General features: G+C 38.7%; 1 protein-coding gene across 8 annotated transcripts in view; it reads left to right on the top strand.

The window, feature by feature from the left end:
- Positions 1-17,168, top strand: part of LOC126278447 (S-adenosylmethionine synthase) — a 31,695-nt gene extending 14,527 nt beyond the window's left edge. For 6 of the 8 annotated variants that reach the window (XM_049978568.1, XM_049978620.1, XM_049978612.1 and 3 more), the window contains 9 exons: positions 100-362; positions 567-644; positions 1,146-1,268; positions 12,308-12,420; positions 14,673-14,816; positions 14,905-15,123; positions 15,240-15,422; positions 15,718-15,851; positions 16,128-17,168. In XM_049978568.1, coding sequence (XP_049834525.1) covers positions 245-362; positions 567-644; positions 1,146-1,268; positions 12,308-12,420; positions 14,673-14,816; positions 14,905-15,123; positions 15,240-15,422; positions 15,718-15,851; positions 16,128-16,230 — 1,215 coding nt within the window. In that variant the 5' untranslated portion in view covers positions 100-244 and the 3' untranslated portion in view covers positions 16,231-17,168. Of the gene's footprint in view, positions 1-99; positions 363-566; positions 645-1,145; positions 1,269-1,674; positions 1,788-12,307; positions 12,421-14,672; positions 14,817-14,904; positions 15,124-15,239; positions 15,423-15,717; positions 15,852-16,127 lie in introns of all 8 variants that reach the window. The other 2 variants (XM_049978577.1, XM_049978627.1) reach the window with 1 other exon arrangement.
- The last annotated feature ends 1,598 nt before the right edge of the window (positions 17,169-18,766 follow it).

Here is an 18,766-nt window from a genome sequence, read left to right as displayed (position 1 = left end):
GTTAAGTTAAGAAAAAAAGTAGAGAGATCGCGTACAGAAAGTACTGTTAAAAATCATATATGCACTACATGTTTGAAATGTTCTTTTCTTCCTACACAGACAACCATTGGGCTGCCATCTCTCCCACTCAAGCATTCTATCACGTGATCACGCCGAAGTTATAAATACAGCAACTGCGCGTGGTGTAAACCTCTTTTCCAAAGTAGCTTCTGACGCGGTAAGAGAGTTGGATACTAGGTTCAGAATGCCGGAGACTTCATCGCCGTACATAAATGGTTATCAACAGAATGGTCACATGGAGCCGGAAATATTGGAGGATACATTCCTGTTCACTTCGGAATCTGTGGGGGAAGGCCATCCAGGTAAGAGAGAGAGACTCAATTTGTTATATACTTTATTAAACCATGTGCTCATCATGGCGGATTTAGTTTGCTTGAATCTTACGCGCTTTACCGGTAAAGTGAATATTCAATGAAACGTAGGCGACAGCGCTATGAAGTTGTTTGCGATATTATTGAATATAATTGGAACTATATTCTTCCCGTAATATGTAATACTAATTTCAGATAAAATGTGCGACCAGATCAGCGACGCCATTCTGGATGCTCATTTGAGGCAAGATCCTGATGCCAAAGTTGCTTGTGGTAAGTAACAATATGCATGCTATTCGTGCATTTGTGTTATTAACAAGGTTTCGTTGGACAACAAACATGCATGCTAGAAATGGAATGGGGAAGGGAAGGGGGGGGGGGGAGGAGTGTCATTGTTATTGGTGATGCGCGAGGAATAAATTGTATTTGCCGAGTTCTGTTAATTCTTCGATCAGCATATAATATATTCGTGCAGATAGCGAGATAATGTTTCCAAGTTAATTTTGTCAAGCGCGCAGCCTACATAAATATTCTCTCAGACAAGTTTCCTTTCCTGTGATTAAATGTATTGAGTACAGCTAGTTTAAATAAATTTATAGTGGTTGCGTACTTTCTTAAATCTTTCCAATTTAAGTTAAAGGTTGTGTAAAATTTGTTAGCTTCATTGTTTATACTTATTGTGTACGATGTACTTTGATACTTCTGCATTGACTAATATTTTTGGTTTAATTGTAGTGCATAACTTGAATTTACTTTGTATTTTGTTTCCTCCAGAAACTGTTGCAAAAACTGGCATGATTCTTCTCTGTGGTGAAATAACATCAAAGGCAAACGTTGATTACCAGAAGGTGGTCAGGGAAACAGTGAAGCACATAGGATATGATGACTCTTCTAAAGGTACATTAAGTTTTATTGCTCTCCACTGAATGTTTTTTTAAGAAATGTTGTTGACAAGACAAAATGCAGATTGCTTAGTAAAAAAAAATGTGTGCCTACATTTCTTAACCTTTTTTTATTGGCAAAGGTAGTTCAGTGTATTAGCAAGGGCAGTTCTATTCAGCAATTGACTTTGTGGATTTTTGTTTACAACCCTTCAGGAAGTGCACGGTGATCTGCAATAACATGTAAATTCTTACAGCTGACTGGAAGTTTGTGTCCAAAGGCCAGTTTTCTTTGTCAGGTATATTATGAAGTGAAGGTTAATTTGTCGACATTATGCATAGAGCATTACTTGTATGGATTTGGTTAGTTTAATAACGTGCCTTTGCTAAGATAATGCTGATTTCTGTGCTCGCATTCGTAGGCTTTGACCACAGGACACTCAATCTTCTGGTGGCATTGGAACAACAGTCGCCAAATATTGCGGATGGAGTCCACATTGACAGGCAAGAGTTGGATATAGGTGCAGGGGACCAGGTACTAATGATTTATTGTAGGGAGGTTAATGCTTTCTGTAGCATGTAAAGTAAGAAGCAGCAGCAGCAGTGTCATCTGCTGTGTGTCTAGCAAGCAAAAATTCCACCATTGCAGATACTTGAAGCATGAATTGGCATTCAGAATTTCTTTCTCAAGAGAACTGTCAAATACGCTGGGCTATCATTCCAAACCAAAATGAACAATTGTTCATTTGTTTTGCTAGTTGGCAGGTAGATGGACGTATGTGAAAACCCTTATGGGTTCTGGCCCATGAAGTATTTTCATAAATCTTGTTTTCTACACAAATGACTCTTTTTCCAGAAACACTGTGATCTGTGCCGTATTGACTGTGCTTAATTCCTTGATGGGATGATGGCTTGTAGTATGATTATTTATTTATTTGTAAAGCAGGTAAAGAAGAAAAAATTACAACCAATTTATGGTGAGCAAACACAAATCACTATTCTAATGCAGGTGAGTGCAGCGCTGCTGTGACAACATTCTTGGAAATAGGTGGTAGCAGCTCTGCTGTAAATGACACCACGCTTTCAGATAGATGGTTTCAGCTCTGCTGTAAAATACTCGTTCCAGGAACAGGTGGTCGCAGCTCTGCTGTAAATGACACCATGTTTTCAGAAACAGGTTGCAGTGTTGTTTTGTGATGGTACCATGTTTCCAGAAAAAGGTGGTTGCAGTTATGCTGTAAATGACACCTTGCTTCCATGAGCAGGTGACTGCAGCTCTGCTGTACTGACACCCTTATGGGTATGGTTTTACTGTTATAATAGTACATTTCAGTATAATTACTTATTGTAAGTAGTGTAAGATTTAATGTAAAAGATTGCTGTTTCTTTCATTATCTTAGCTATGCATTTATAAAATAGCTTGAACACCCAGTGAAACATACATTTTGATGTCATGGGAGGCATAGACATTGATTGAAAACTGTATTTGACCCACATTTGTTTCTGCCAGCTTAAAAAAGTCAAATTGTGCACATCTAATTTGCTCAACCCTCTTCTCCCACAGTTCTGGATTTAGTGCCTTCCTAAGACACTTGATGAGTGATCCTGGGAGGCAGCTGCAATTTCCATGCTAAACGTTGCTTTGTTTGCTTTAACTTCAATTTATTATTTACTGTTTGTATGTGAGTTCTTATTATAATTGCTCTAAATTCACTGCTTCCCATGACAGAATGTTTGAATATGCTGACTGCCAGCTAAATTTAATTTGACTTAATCTTGAATTAATTCAGCAAGCTATTACAATACTTGATGCATGAGTCTAAGAATATGCATTTTTTGGCATTGGCTTTAGTTACGGCAAACTGCACCAAACCAGTCAGAAGATAGGCCATAAACTATTATTTTCTGTCATGTTTTGTCATTCATGAAATATTTCTTCATAATGAATGAGTATGATTCATTGGGTGGCTGTGGCATTTCTCTGTATGTTTTTATAAACTAAGGTAACTACTGAAAGTATTTTTAAGTTTATGTGATTACAGTGCTTGTTTATACTTGTGGAAATTGCTTGTATTGGTTTAATAACCCATTGGCAGATACTTGGCTCCTGGAAGGTTGACGTCTGGCACCAGTATTCTATATTTTACTCTTTGTGTATTGCAACATACCACCTGCATAGACAATATGCATGATAAATTAAAACCAATCTTTTGACTGATTTTTGCTTTAATTTGGAGTGCATGTGTTCAGATTTTCTGAGCTTACTGAATGTGGTAAGATTTTTAACATTGTGGCATACTAACAATTTTGGAACTTGCTCATTATGGTTTACTGAGTTCCTGTTCTTAAATTAAACTTTATTTTATTGGTATGTAAATTCTTAAGGCAGTGCAGTAATAGATGAAATAGACCTCAAGTTGTCATGAAAATAGATTTGCGTAGTATTCCACATAAAGATTTGGCTTAACAATGCCTAAAACAATGTTTGTGACGAAAATATCTTTTTGTGTGTTAATATTTATGAAAACTTGGATTAGCTCCTTCTTGTTGTTGGACATGCATTAGGTGCCACATCTCTCCATTTATTACCAAATCTGGAACATTCTCTAGCTTTTTTTTCTTTTTGGTAATTCATCCAGCAGTCAATGGTTTAGGACTTGTCATTCAGCACAGTGAAAATAAATAGTTCTAAAATGAACCTCCACACAAAATAGGAAGACTGCTTTTATGAGGATAGGACAGGTGGGCGATGGCATCAAAGTAGGTACCATCACATATTTGCTGGAAATGGAAAATCTGAATCATGATCCCAGGACACGGCAAACTCCAACCTCTCAAATATGAGGTCAGTGTCTTTCACAACTGCAATGCCTCTTTTTACTGTAAAATGTTGTTGTGGTTACATACAGTTTACGTTCTTCATTGTTGTACATATTGTTTTCATATCCTTGTGCAGTTTGATAAAGGTTTTAAGGTTTTATTTCTTGATCAAAATGTATCGGTTTTGTTTTTGCCTAACAAAGTTGAAGGCCACTATACATGCACTGACTGGCAAATAGGACACTTAGACATATTTGACTGACCAAGCAAACTTTCATAGCCAGGATGCTGACCTGACGGCTGAACCACCCCATCCAACAAATAGTGGCATGTGTAATGCTGATGTGCCAACTTCCTAGCAAGTTTTCTTTAGTCACTGTTTCTGAAGAAATTTAAAGATTGCAGTTGTTTGTGGGACACCTTGTGGAATACAGTTGCAAAAAAGTGGAGCACTTTCATTATTTCAATGAATCCATAATGGTTTTGTCACACATACAGTCTATAGAGCTTCTGTTGATATTTAAAAACCGAAGTAACATTCAGTGGATGTTGATTCTAAAATATACTTGCTTCATTGTGACATGTTAGTCCAGCCTATATTGAACCCTTCTGCTATGAAGAACAAAGCTGCGAAAGGTTGTTCTAACAATTGCTAAATTGTAGATGATGTGCACACTTTTGTGTGTAGTCTTATTCAAATTTGACTAAGTTTCTTAAACTTACATCTTTTTTTAAAGATACATGAATTAGTAATGTTTACATGAAGGTCTTTTTATTTAATTTGCTTTGCTGTGGTTTCTTTCCTCAGTATAAATTGTATAGCAGGTTTCAGAGATATTTTGTTAACAATTGTGAGAATATAACAGCACTGAATCGAAAGGTCCTCTACACTTCTGCCAGTGGCTAGAAATTGTAATGTAGCTAACAGCTTCTCCTTGCAGCTTACTGCTTCATGACTTTTTTAATAGTTTTGTGATGACAAGCAGTTCTGAAGTGCATGTTTCACTTGTTCTTAAATAACTATGAAATCTTTGGTTCCCAGCTACTTAAATAACAGAATGTGGATGAATTTCCTTCCTTGCAATGGCCACTTTACTCACAGATTTCTGTTATCTTTTCCTTTAAAACAACCAAGACACACTAGTTTTTGTTTTACACAAAAACCAATTGGGAACTCATTTAACTTGAACACAGTGAACCAAATGTAAACAAATCACTCCAGGGCAGCAATGTAATCAGAGTGCAGTTGTGTGGGACATATGTATTTCGCCACAGAATTGTTGGTCGGCCAGGAAATTCCACACCCTAGCCAGTATCCCTGATTTTTCATTTCTTTCTCCGATAAAAAGTTGAAATCGAGTTTATGCAGTGGCCTAGTGGATTTTATTATTCTTACTTGGCACTGTTTGATTAAACTTCTTGAAGGTAAATACACGGTTCAGTCTTATTAATGTGACCACCTTGTTATACGTTACTTGCAGTAGCCACCCAAGCAGCAGGTTGCAGCACTAGCTGTGGAGGTGTGTTGGGGAGGGGGGTTGCAGGAAGCAGTGCAGTCATTGTTTGTTGGAATTTGGTAATGAAGTGATATGTCTGGTGTCCAGAAGGCCATAATGGCTTTCGGACCAAGAGTGGAAGCATTTCTGAAACGGCTACATTCGTGAACAATTTGCATGTTGCCTTGATTAAAGTAAACTGTGCATGGCAAAATGGTGCTGTCAGAAAGTGCCAAACAACTGGTGTGCCATGGGTCTTAGATGATGGGTGAAAGTTGGCTGCAGATGTGTGCAGGATGGTAGGTTTCAGAGTATTGATCAACTGACCGCACAACTGAACCAAGAAGCTATCAAGTGTCTCATCGTCAGTGAGTGTCAACATGTGGCCTTTTCAAATGGATAGTGTTTCATGCTCCATTGGACAGATGGTTTTTTATGGCATGAAACGCTATGCAAAATTTGTCAGAAGGGTCCAGGCCAGGGGTCATTCCTGTAGGCAAAGTGGATCAACAAATGTATGCATTTATCCTTGGGGACCATGCCCAGCCCTAAATACAAGTTTCCTTGAAACTTTGTATGATGGCTTCTGCCAACAAGATAATACAATGTCACATAGATCACAACGTGGAGTCCTCTTACAATAATGTGCCCAGTCGGTGTGCAGTGGACAGTGCTCATGTGGGGAGAGCAGTAGTGGTGGGTGTTATGGTCAGGTGCTGTAGGGGAAATGGCTGAGTGCTGGAGAACTACTGTAGTAAACTGAAGCCTATGCTCACATATTTTGTAAGTGGAGCCTCTACACCATTCAACAAGATCTCTCACCTCTAATGTGACTAGTACTTAAACAGAATTCAGCTGAAAATATTCATTTGTGTTGTACACACACAGAGAATTTTGGAAGAGTGGTTTGAGTTAGGAGCTGTGAGGAAAAGTAAGGTTGCTAGCTTATGAAAAAACACATCCTCAGTACAGAATGAAAGTGTAATATCTTCACTTATATTTTTCCAAAACTTGACAGCATTTCCCATTTTACTAGCAACCAGTTCCTCTTATAAATCAATTTCTTTCAAAATGTGTGTTGTTAGTGAAATAATATAGTAGGTAATTAAGTTTTGCATAATAATTGTATCGTAAAATATTGTCCTGTTGCAGGCTATCATTTGCCACAATCTTTTCAGCATCTCAAACCGTTCATGAAATATGTTGTGGATATTTCACTCTGAGAAAAACAGTAAATAGTGTGCTATATCAGATCAATTATCTCGACTGGTGACGGACCACTTTCCAAGCATACAGAAAAATTCAGTATGTTAGCTATGTTTCATGTGCAGCAACACATTATGTAACATGCACCTTGCATAATTTTAATGACCCCTATTTCTTGTTGCAAACTTTTTCTTATGTCGGTCAGCACTTTACTTCCATGTACATACAGATCAACTATGACCTTTAATTAAATGATAGGCACAGCATCCTGAACCTGATAGGCAATAAATAAGGCAGATGTGAAATATTTTTAACATATTTCCTGTAAAATAGTTTGAGAAAGATTGCAGAACATGTGCATCGCTTATATTATTGCCAACTAGCCAGAATGTGGCTGGCACACACTGTGTACGAAAGTTGGCCACTGTGCATCGGCCACCATATCCTGTGTGTGTGTGTGTGTGTGTGTGTGTGTGTGTGTGTGTGTGTGTGTGTGTGTGTGTGTGGTGGGAGTTTGAAGAGTATCAGGATGAGTTCACTGCACTCCCCTGGCCACTGTAAAGGCTTTATTTAAACACAGTCAAGAATCTGTAGGTCCACCTAGCTTGTTTATGCCATGGATCCTCAACAAAGACACCTAGTGCAGCTGTATGGCACTGGGTACCTTCCAGGACCTATCTTCATGCACGTCTTGGTTTGTCAGGCTTTAGATATGTAGGTCACTTCAGTTGGGAAGTGGTTACATGATGATGAGTCCATGTATATTGCTTGTAATCAAAAGAAAATCGATAATGGAATGTAACAATATTACAAAATACTCACCATATAACACAGACGTTGAGTCTGATAGGCACAAGAAGACCAGCAATTTAAGATTTCGGCCAATAAGGCCTTTGTTGGTAGAGCTTGCAAGCCACACTGCAAGTGAAAGCAGCAGTGTTGCAACTGGGTGGTGGTAAGGGGGGTGCTGGGGTGGGGAGGGTGATGAGTAACAGGGTGGGGTATAGTGAAATACTGCTGGGGAGCATACAAAGATGAGGTGGAGAAATTATAGGGCAGCTAGGATTAGTTGTGAGCTAGACGGAGGGAAGGGGAGAAGTTGGGAGGGTTGTGGAAAACGAGAGAAGTAAAGAAAGGGTGAATTGATGAATGGAGAACTGTATGCTGGAATGGGAACAGGGAAGGGGTGGGATGAGGAGTTTGAGGCCAGGAGGGTTATGGAAATTAAGACATATTACAGGGAGAGTTTGCACCTGTGCAATTCAGAAGAGCTGGTGTTAGTGGGAAGGATCCATTTGGTAAAGGCTTTGAAGTAGTCATTGAAATGAAGGATGTTTTATTTGGCAGCTTGCTCAGCAACAAGGTGGTGGTGGTGGTAGTATGTATGGGACAGGTCTTGCATCTAGTTCTGTTAGAGGGATATGAGCTGTGAGGTAGGGGTTGGGAGCAAGAGTTGTATAGGGATGGACGAGTATACTGTGTAGGTTCAGTGAATGGTGGAATACCACTGTGGGAAGGATAGTTGGCAGGACCTCTCATTTCAAGGCATGAAACACTGGGTGGTACTGAGGACCTGAAATGCAGCCCTGAACCTTTCCTCTGAAAGCTCTAGCACCACAGAAGTAAGACTTTTCCAAAGACCTCACCTTTTGCCCCACTCACAAACTCACTTGTGCAGGACTTGTTATGGATCTCTCCTTCTCCCAGTCCCTACAATGAAAACACCTTTGCCACCGATTAATTTTCCAGAATTTCGTAACCTTCAACGGTAGTCACCATCATTCCCCAAATCCCTCAGTGTGGAAACTAACCTTACATCCACACAGAAAATTGCAGTCCACCATCTAAATAATCTAAAAACTGATCCTGGCCTAACAGTCTTAACCTGTGGACAATGTCTCTACAACTGTTGTTTTGCACTGCAGCAATTACCTGGTAGGAGGACTAGCAGTTGTCAGGTACATCTATCTACAAACCTTGCCACAATCATTCTATTCCAGAAATCTAGCAGTACCTCAGGTCACTCCTCAAATCCTTCAGTCCATCCCAGTTGTTTGTGCCCCACTGAGAGAATCTCTGCTCTTCTAAACAAGCACCTTCAGTCTATTACCAGGAACATACACTTCTATATAAAAGATATCAATCAGTTCCTCCACCAACCCCACAGTTCCTGTCCCTGTACCACATGGTGCCCTGCTTGCCACAATTGATGCCACCTTTCTTTACACCTGACATCCCTAACACCTGTGGCCTTACTACTGTTGAACACTGCCTTTCTCAATGCTGGACAGATTCAAACAAACCTCCTTCCTAGTCGCCATGACTATATCCCATCCCCTTTTCGAAGTCAATACCTACAGACAAATCGAGGGTACAGTTATGAGCACCTGCATGGCACCATCTGATGCTAACCTATTCATGGGCCATCTAGAGGATGGAGGGTAAGGACACCTTATGATCATTCCTACTGAAGCTCAACAGCTACCCCATTTGCTTCATTTGGTCGTACTCAACCCAACAAACCATCTTCGTAGATGTTGACCTTCACCTCAAAGATGGCTGCATCAGTACCTCTGTCCACATCAAACCTACTAACCCCATGCAGTACCCCTTCACTTTGAAAGCGGCCACCAGTTTCCATACTGAGAAGTCCCTTCCATACAGCCTAGCCACCCGTGGTTGTCGCATCTGCAGTAATGAGTGTTCCTTCTTGAAATATACCAAGTGTGTCACTGAGGTGTTAGCTGATCTTAATTATCCTCTCAACCTTCTACAAACACAGATCTCCTGTGCCTTATATCTCCAGTCCCTCACAACCTCCTAAAGTTTCACTGTCTGCCCACAGAGGAGAATTCCCCTGTGTGCCAGGGTTTCGACTGCCTCTCAATGTGCCCCGAATTGAGAAATGTTTCCCAGTGGTGTTCTATTGTCCACTGAACCTACACAGTATACGTGTCCATCCCTACACAATCCTTTCTCCCTCTCTCTTACCTCATGGCTCATACCTCTGTAAGAGACCTAGATGCAAGACCTGTCCCATACATCCTCCCACCACCACTTTATCTAGTACAGATACAAACATCACTTATCCCATCAAAGGAAGGGCTACCTGTGAAACCAGTAATGTAATTTACAAGCTAAGCTGCAACCACTGTGCTGCATTCAATGTTGGCATGACAAACAAGCTGCCTGTATACATGAATACCCACTGACAGTGGCCAAGAAACAAGTGGACCACCCTGTTGCTGAGCACACTGCTCAACATGACGTCTTTCATTTATTGACTGCTTCGTATGGATTCTTCCCACCAACACCACCTTTTCTGAACTCTTCCTGCAATATATCCTACATTCCCAAATGCTGGAATTTGTAAACAGAATTGTCTTGGCTAATTTACTGTAGTAAAACACATGTTTAATAGCTGCTAGATCAGCGATTACTGTGAGAGGCTTTTTTTCTGTCAATTTTGTTAAAGCTGAAACTGTCCTTGGTCTTATTAAATGTAGTTATGTTGTAGAAATAGCACTGTCTAGTCAGAGGTGCATTTATAGGCTTTTTATTTTTAGAATAAATTAAGAATACAGAGGTTGGTACAAAACCATGTCACTAATGTTTATGCAAAAATTTTCTTTGCACTGTTTCTGGCAAATCCAGTAAGATTAGTTACCCCTTTGAAAATTGTCCTGTGCAGTCTCATACAGGTGTTCTACAAAGTAACTTCAAACATTGTCAGACTGTCGTTCAGCCAGAAAACCAATGTTTGGTTTGAATTTGGAAGTGATACCTTTGCCCCAGGAATGTGTATGTTCTAAATTGAAGCAAGGAAAAATCAATATTAGAGTATTTTATTCATTGATGCACTGGGGTTAAAAAATTTCGTATATAAGTGCAGTTCCCATTTTTTAAATTTTTTGTTCATGCGCTCCCTTTAGCTTTTCTCCATTAAGAAGAATTTTAAGAACAATTTTGATGGAATTGAGGATGAGGACCTATGCTGCAGTGAACAAGAAGTTGCGTCATGTCACATTGTGTTTGTTACTGCTTATGTGCATGCTTGACTTACGAAATTCCAGAATGAAAATTTCGTTGTAGTGGTGTGATGAGTTTGTTTAAATAGGGTTCTCTTTTCTTAGGAGTCAGACACTTTCTACTTTAGTGCTAAACAGGGGCTACAAAAAATCTTGAGGTGAGTCCCAAGAAAAAGCAGTTGTATTTAAGAAATATCAACCTCTGCTTAACTTAAAACATGTCTTCATCCTTGACTGAAAGAAGCATCATTCTGCTGCAGAGTGAAAATTCTATTCTCGAAGCATCCCTTGGCTGAGCCATGTCTCTACAATGTCTGTTCTTCTTGGGGTGCTAGCTCCGCAAGTTTTGCAGCTGAGCTTCTGTGAAGTTAAGTAGGTTCATGAGGTAGTAATGGAAGTAAAGGTGTGAGGACAAGTCACGAGAATGGTGGTTGGTTAAGTGCGAAAGGTTAAGGTCCTGAGTTCAGGTCTGTCTGGCTCATGTTTTAATCTGCCAGGAAGTTCATGAGCACACACTCAACTGCAGTGAAAATTTAATTCTCTGGTATTAGAACAGTCAAACGCACATGCATAAGCAATAATAAACAGATCGTCACTCCAATAATGGAATTTTTACTTATGGAGATAAGGGAATACGTGCGAGATGGGATATTAGTGACGTGATAAAACTTCTTGCCCACTGTGGTGCGGGTTACTTGCCTTCAATTGCATAAAAGTTGAGAGTAAAAATCCTTTAAAAAGAAAAACTAAGGCATGTGTGTGAAGAAACACAAAATTTTTAAAAAAAGCCCAATTGTACACACTGATAAAGTTCCACACAGTGTATAGCACCCTGTTGTGTTCTAAAATTTCATGTAATATTAGCTTTAATATGTCCTTAAATACTGTCTAAAAATATTTTTATTACACCAGTAACTTTTGTGTGATACTGTTTCTTGTAGTATATTTATACCAGAAAATCATATTGTTTTGCTGCCGTATTCGTTTAAAATTCCATGCATTGAAAGTTGTAGATTTAGTCAGTCATTTTCAGTGAGCAATAAGGAATGTCGTGAAACCCACAGTACACACACAAATGCCCCACAAAATAGTTTGTGCTTAACTGCTTTTCAACTGTGTAATAATTTTTCTTTTTGCTGATAATCGTTTGTGCAGATAGTGTACTTTAATTTTACTGCCTATACTTTGAAGAGGAAAAAACCACTTGTAACACATACTGTTCTGAGACATTCCAGCTGTCTTGCTGAACTGTGAATTAAGACTTTTTGTTGCTGGATCTCAGTGTGCTCTGCTTTAACCATTACAAAATGCTTATAATGCTTGTTGCATTGGGTTGCCAAGTTTTAAAGTATAGCCAGATGTTGAGATTTTGATAAATTTGTGTGCTTGATTAGGTATTTGTTTTTTGCAGTGCTTCCAGATTCAGAGTAATTTAACAGGGTTGCATTGAGCTATGGTATGTTTGTGTTGTGTTAAGTTGCAAGTTGTCCTTGTCTGGTTTGTAGGGTTTGATTACAAGATCTGCAGCGTGCTGTTGTCTCTGGATCAGCAATCTCCAAACATTGCTGCTGGTGTGCACCTGAACCGTAATGATGATGATGTTGGTGCTGGTGATCAGGTGATTTCATTAAATTTGGCTAGTATTAGAATAGTACAAAGCAATAGTGTATTTTCTTTCTTACTTTCATGTGAATGTCACAAAAATTAAGTTTTATACTTTTATGTTGTGATATGAAAGGGCATTAACTGAATGTGCTTCTTTAATATCTGCATGGCAGTTAACAGGGTCCGTTCAAAATTATTTTGCAAAATTTATGCATATGCTTCAGAAGGGTATCCTTATAACCCTTCCACTGCTGTGGACTAGTACACACGTCCTGGTATGCCGTTCCACAGGTGCTGTGGAAGTGTACTTGTGCACTGCTTAGGTATTCCTAGTTTACTATGGCTGTCTGTGTGCGTCCTGAGCCACCAACCTCTCGCTGCTATGGACGAGCTACTTTCATACACGTCATTCCGTGATACAATTTGTGAAAGATCTTTTTTGGATGTCTTCAGTTCACAAGATAAGACATTTATGACAACATGATTCTTCGTGTTCAAGGATCTGAATGGCTGCATCATACAGATTCCTACTTAGGATTTAAAACCCAATAATTTGAGAATGAAATGAGAGAACATTCTGCTCCCAATTTTAAACAAAATATTGATATTTTATGTACATTTCTTTCACTGCAGTGTGAAAACTAAAATCTACCATGTGCAAAGTTCACAAAATGTGTTTTTACCTTTGCAAACTAAAAATTTTGTTCTATGTCATCAATTTGATGCGGCACAGTATGACGGCTAATGGGAAGAAACTGGGTTCCTTGAGTGAAGGTATCAGAGTGTGACGTGCAAAAAGTTTTTGGAAATCTTTATAACATTTTGTCTTGGTTGGAAGTCTCTTGGCACAGGCGCCAGTATTTGGTGAACAGTACAGCCATATCAAAAGCTGTCATCATCACGGGATGCAGAGAGTGCGTGCGTAGCAGCAAAATGGGTAACAGGAGAAATTCAGATAATTGAAATAATTGATTAAAGAGCAGCATAGCTTGACAGATGTGTAGGGTACACTTAGTGCACGGGAAGATATAAAATGTGTTTAGTTGTAAATATATTCTATTGTGCAATGCCTTTTAATTTCCCTGCCACATACCAGTGGTTGGATATTGTTTTAGATTTTCATGATCAATTGAACTGCAGCATTAGCACTTTGTTGGTTATTAGGTGAGTTGAATTGGTGTTTAACAATGAAAGCTTGCAAGGAAAAAAAGTGTGTGGGAGGGCTATTTGTTTTGGTTTCATTACAATTGATAATTATCTAAATGTGAAAATAACTACAGATATGAATATAATAGAGGGAAACATTCCGCGTGGGAAAAATATATCTAAAAACAAAGTTGATGTAACTTACCAAATGAAAGTGTAGGTATGTTGACACACACCCTTTTCTCCCCCTAAGGTAAGTCTTTCTGCTCCCTGGATTGGAATGACTCCTTACCATCTCCCTTAAAACCCACATCCTTTCGTCTTTCCCTCTCCTTCCCTCTTTCCTTATGAAGCAACCTTAGGTTGCAAAAACTCGAAGGTTGCAAAAACTCGAATTTTGTGTTTGTGTGCCTATCAACATACTAATGCTTTCATTTGGTACGTTATATCAACTTTGTTTTTAGATGAAAATAACTACATATTGACGTAATCTGTCGCACTTCAAATTATTGTTGTAAGTCAGTTTGAATGTTGGGATGTAATGGGAGACAGGGCAGACTGGCTCATTTACCATTGCAGATCTTTTGTGCAAAAAGATATAGTACGAACTAAAAATGTCTCCAGTGTTCTTATGAAACAAACTAATTTGCATTGTAAATTGTTGTTAATGCAGCAAATTAACATAGCTTCTATGGAGACATGAACAACTGTAGAGTTAAGAGTTTTGCCTTGGCCTGCTGTAAACTGACAATTTTCTTAGTACAAAGCTGTATCCTATAAAATAGTGACTATTATTGGTCGTACAAAGTTCAGAATGTAGACAGCATAAGCTCTTGTGAGCTGGGAACTGTGAAGTATAGCACTTGGAAGTAGTCTTCTAGATTACTTTCTGCCAAACATGATACCTACAAATTAGGGTATTTCTGTAAACATACATTTGTTTAATTTAGTGTTACATTAGCTCACTTGATCTTTATTTTACAATATTGTTTGTTCTTGCATCATGCTTTACATAACAAATAAATGTTCTTAAGCTCAATTCTTTTTAACTGAGTGATTTAATTTTCTTTGGTGTAATGTATTTTCAACTGGTTGGACTAACTGTGCATTTTCTTTCAGGGTCTTATGTTTGGTTATGCAACTGATGAAACAGAAGAATGCATGCCATTGACAGTAGTGTTGGCTCACAGTCTTAATCAAAAAATTGCTGAGCTTAGGAGAAATGGAGAGTTTTGGTGGGCAAGGCCAGACTCAAAAACCCAAGTTAGTTAATACTTTGTTACCAGAAATATAAATATTTATAGTACATATTCTTTCATGTCTGCTTTAATGTTTAATCTCTCTTATTTAGGTAACATGTGAATACTATATGTCCCATGGAGCTTGCATACCCCAGAGAGTTCACACAGTTGTTGTTTCTGTACAACATTCTGAGAAAATTTCATTGGAGGAACTCCGTACTGAAGTTATGGAGAAAGTTATAAAAGTTGTTATTCCTACAAGATACTTGGATGAAAGGACGACATTCCATATTAATCCATGTGGCTTGTTTGTTGTTGGAGGTCCACAGGTAATGACTGCTAATATTTCAGTAGTTCCATGATATGTTTATTGTAAATAATTTAGATAAACATTATCTTTGTAATGTAAAAATCAGCATTTTATTGGACGGGATTTACATTGCAGAGTGATGCCGGATTGACAGGTAGAAAGATTATTGTGGACACGTATGGTGGATGGGGAGCACATGGAGGTGGTGCATTTTCTGGGAAGGACTTCACAAAGGTTGACAGATCTGCTGCGTACGCTGCTCGATGGGTAGCGAAGTCTTTGGTGAAATCTGGTTTATGCAGGAGGTGCCTTGTTCAGGTGAGTTGGTCCCCTCACCCCCACTAGTGTAACAGTTTAAATGCTGTTCAGTTTTATTCTGTAAGTGGGGTGGAGGGTGGTGATAATAATTCAGTTCTTTATATAGTTTATTTTGCCACTAAATTTTCTTAATTATTGCTGCCAAAAGACTAAAACTCATCCTGTCCCAATGATGTTCATTGTATTTGCTACTCTTGACGGTTGAATGACGACAAAGTATTCTGAGGATTTGGGTGAGTCAGTAGGTATTCAACAGGTTTGGAGTACCCTTTGGTAATAAATTGTTTTGTTTCAGGTATCATACGCCATTGGTGTAGCAGAGCCCCTGTCTATAACTGTATTTGATTATGGCACTTCTCAGAAAACCCAGAGAGAACTTTTGGAGATAGTGAAGAAAAACTTCGACTTGCGTCCAGGAAGAATTGTGAAGTAAGTCTCTCTCTCTCTCTCTCTCTCTCTCTCTCTCTCTCTCTCTCTCTCTCTCTCTCTCTCTCTCTCTCTCTCTCTCTCTCGTGTCTTAGGTGGTTCCCTCTCCTTACCGATGTAACAAATACAGCACAAAATATAAGCATTGTTTTGATGCATACATAATGGTGGTGGTGGTGATGTGGTACGGGGGAGGGGGATGATTTCTGTGGAAGTAAGTTAAATGGTTTGACAGTTCCTACACACTAACTAAAACAATTTGTTAATTTTCTGTTGCAGGGAACTGAATCTCCGCAATCCTATTTATCAGCAAACAAGCACATACGGTCACTTTGGCAGAGATATTTTCCCATGGGAACAGCCAAAAAGATTGGTTGTTTGATAAATGAAGAATTTTAAATTTAGATAAAAATTGTCATGAATTCCAGTTATTGTTTTACGTCTTACTGTATGATTTGTCAGTGTAATGTTGTGCAGTATACAGTAATTCACTATTTGGTGTAAAATGTAAGCAATTTACTGGCCAGTTTGAGGCAGGAAGCTGATGAAGTCTCATTTTTAGGTGTTCTGAACCTTTGCTTGTTTTGGCTTTTCTATACATTTGTACACCTGTGTGTTATTACTTTTTGTTAGTATGTCAGTGTAAGTTCTGTACAGTTCTACTATGTTTTTCAAAGTGTGAGAATTATTTTGCTTGTACGTGGTTACAAATGTGTAGAATTGCCTAAGTGTAAGCAGGCTTTTAAACAGATTTTGTGGGGGAGACAAAGCACATCTCTTGGCAGATCACAGTTGAAGGTACTCCTTCACTGCAAAAGTGTGTGGCAAAGAAAGCACCTTTCCCACTAGAGCTCCTTCTCTTGTTGGAAACTCCACACATTTTGTGTTGTGTTTTTGAAAAAGAATCTAATGGAAAAGAGCATTTCCGAAAACACTCCGATCTGTCAAGATGTGTGGAGAGTAACAAGCAGCCATGACTTTACTTTTGCATTTATGGTAGCAGCACTGATGTTCTTTAGAAAAGGTAGTGATGTCGGTGTTCATGTAGGAAGTTACGTCTTTGTTATCTGCCCAGGTTGAAAATAATTTGCGTGATTTAATGAAATACAAGAGGAAAATGTGACGTAATCTCAAATGCTGTATTCTGCATTGAGAGAACAGTTGTGTGTGTTTTTAATTTATAATATTCCTGTGAATTGCATTGTGATTTTGTCCTGTAAGTTAGTGTTTGAAGTAAGTGTGTCATGTAAGCTCTTTAGGAATGAATGCAGCTTTAATTCATATCTGATATTCACTGTTCAAATAAACTTTTTTCTTACATTTGAGTTTTTAATTTCATTGGTCCTTGCCATCAGGAGTGTGTTTAAGCTGTTCTATTTATTTTCCTTCTGGGAAGCTGAAATGAAATGCGCAAAGTGTAACAGCTCTTATTGGAGCTCTGGAGGGGGGGGGGGGGAGTACTTGCAGCTGCAACTTGGTCTACCAGTAAAAAACAAAACTTCATTGTAAGGGAATTTTATGGAATTAAATCAGCACCTGATTGGAAATTGTGTGATACTAACTATATTGTACAGAATATTCATATGATAAAAGCTACAGTACATAACAAATTAGAATCTTATGTGATGTTTGAGGCATGTTCTCTATATTTAATTGGGTTTTCATTGGTTTGGGGAGGGGGGGGGGGGTGTTCTTGTAAAGACAGTGACTTCTTGAAATGGTGATGGATTCCTCAAAAGTCCCAAGTTTAATGCCTTCAGCAACCTCAAGGTGAGATGCTCTATGTAGATGTTGACTGTAAATTGCCTTCTTTTACTGATGGAAATAATGAATGCTTCCTGATGCTTAGCATTGGGCATGTTTTTGTAGTCTTAACAAAATACAAAATTGCAGCTGCTCAGTTGCAAATAGTTGTAATACAAAATAGGTCGCTTGTGTGAAGGGAACCTCCACAAGTATTGGTGTGGATGGCATTTAGTGCTATCACTTGCACTTTTGACTAATCTTGGAATAGTGATTTATTGTATAAAGAAATATAATTAAATAACATGAAGATTTTTCAAAATTTTGTTGAACGTTACTCAGTTGCTGCAATGAAAATGGAGGACAACTTAGGAATCTGCAGCTTATTCTGGTCCCAGAAATGGACCAGTTATTCAGTAATTCTTTGTAGTGGACAGAAAGATGATTCCTGTATTGAAAATGAACTCTGTGGTTTCAAAAAGTTTGTAGCCATATAAACAATAATTCTTGCACCAAGATTATGCAACTAGTTGTGGCTACTGTCGTGAAACATGTGAACAGAGAAACCTAGTGTGGGTAAATGAAGTTTTGTTCTGGACAGGCTGCAATGCATTTTGAAACTGCTTGTGATGTTATTTGCTGAGGATGCACTATTATCCTTTCCAGAGAAACCCTAATGAACAGATAGTAGTTTACATTTTTTACTGCACAGTTGTTTCACACTAAAGACACCAACCACTTTCTGGAATATTTCATCCATTGACACTTGCAGTCTTTCATGTAACTATCAATACAACCTTGCTACAGATAGACCTAGAACTTGGGTCCAGCAGTAAAGCACGGGCCTGATCTCACAATGCCACTGTCTCAAATTTTGGTACAACAATGGATTTTTTCTGTCTGCCTGTAAGCCAGCCTTTCTGTCAGTGGTGTGAAATTGGCCAGGAATGATACGTGGTTCAGTTCCCCATGTTAACATTGGTTGCCATGAGGCCAGTGGTAATGTAGCAGAGCTGCTGGCAGTCAATCTGTTTAACTGTAGGGTACCTTTCCCATGTGTGATTACTAGGATGGGTTGGGGACCCAAAAGTTGCAGAAGTAACATTCAACTTTTACTGGGCTGTGGAGCCAAAAGAGATTGTTGACCCTGTTGTATGTCTTCATTTCTGTGGATC

This window comes from Schistocerca gregaria, chromosome 1 (assembly GCF_023897955.1).
Source record: "Schistocerca gregaria isolate iqSchGreg1 chromosome 1, iqSchGreg1.2, whole genome shotgun sequence".
Lineage (NCBI taxonomy): Eukaryota > Metazoa > Arthropoda > Insecta > Orthoptera > Acrididae > Schistocerca > Schistocerca gregaria.
This window is presented reverse-complemented; position numbering and strand designations above follow the sequence as displayed.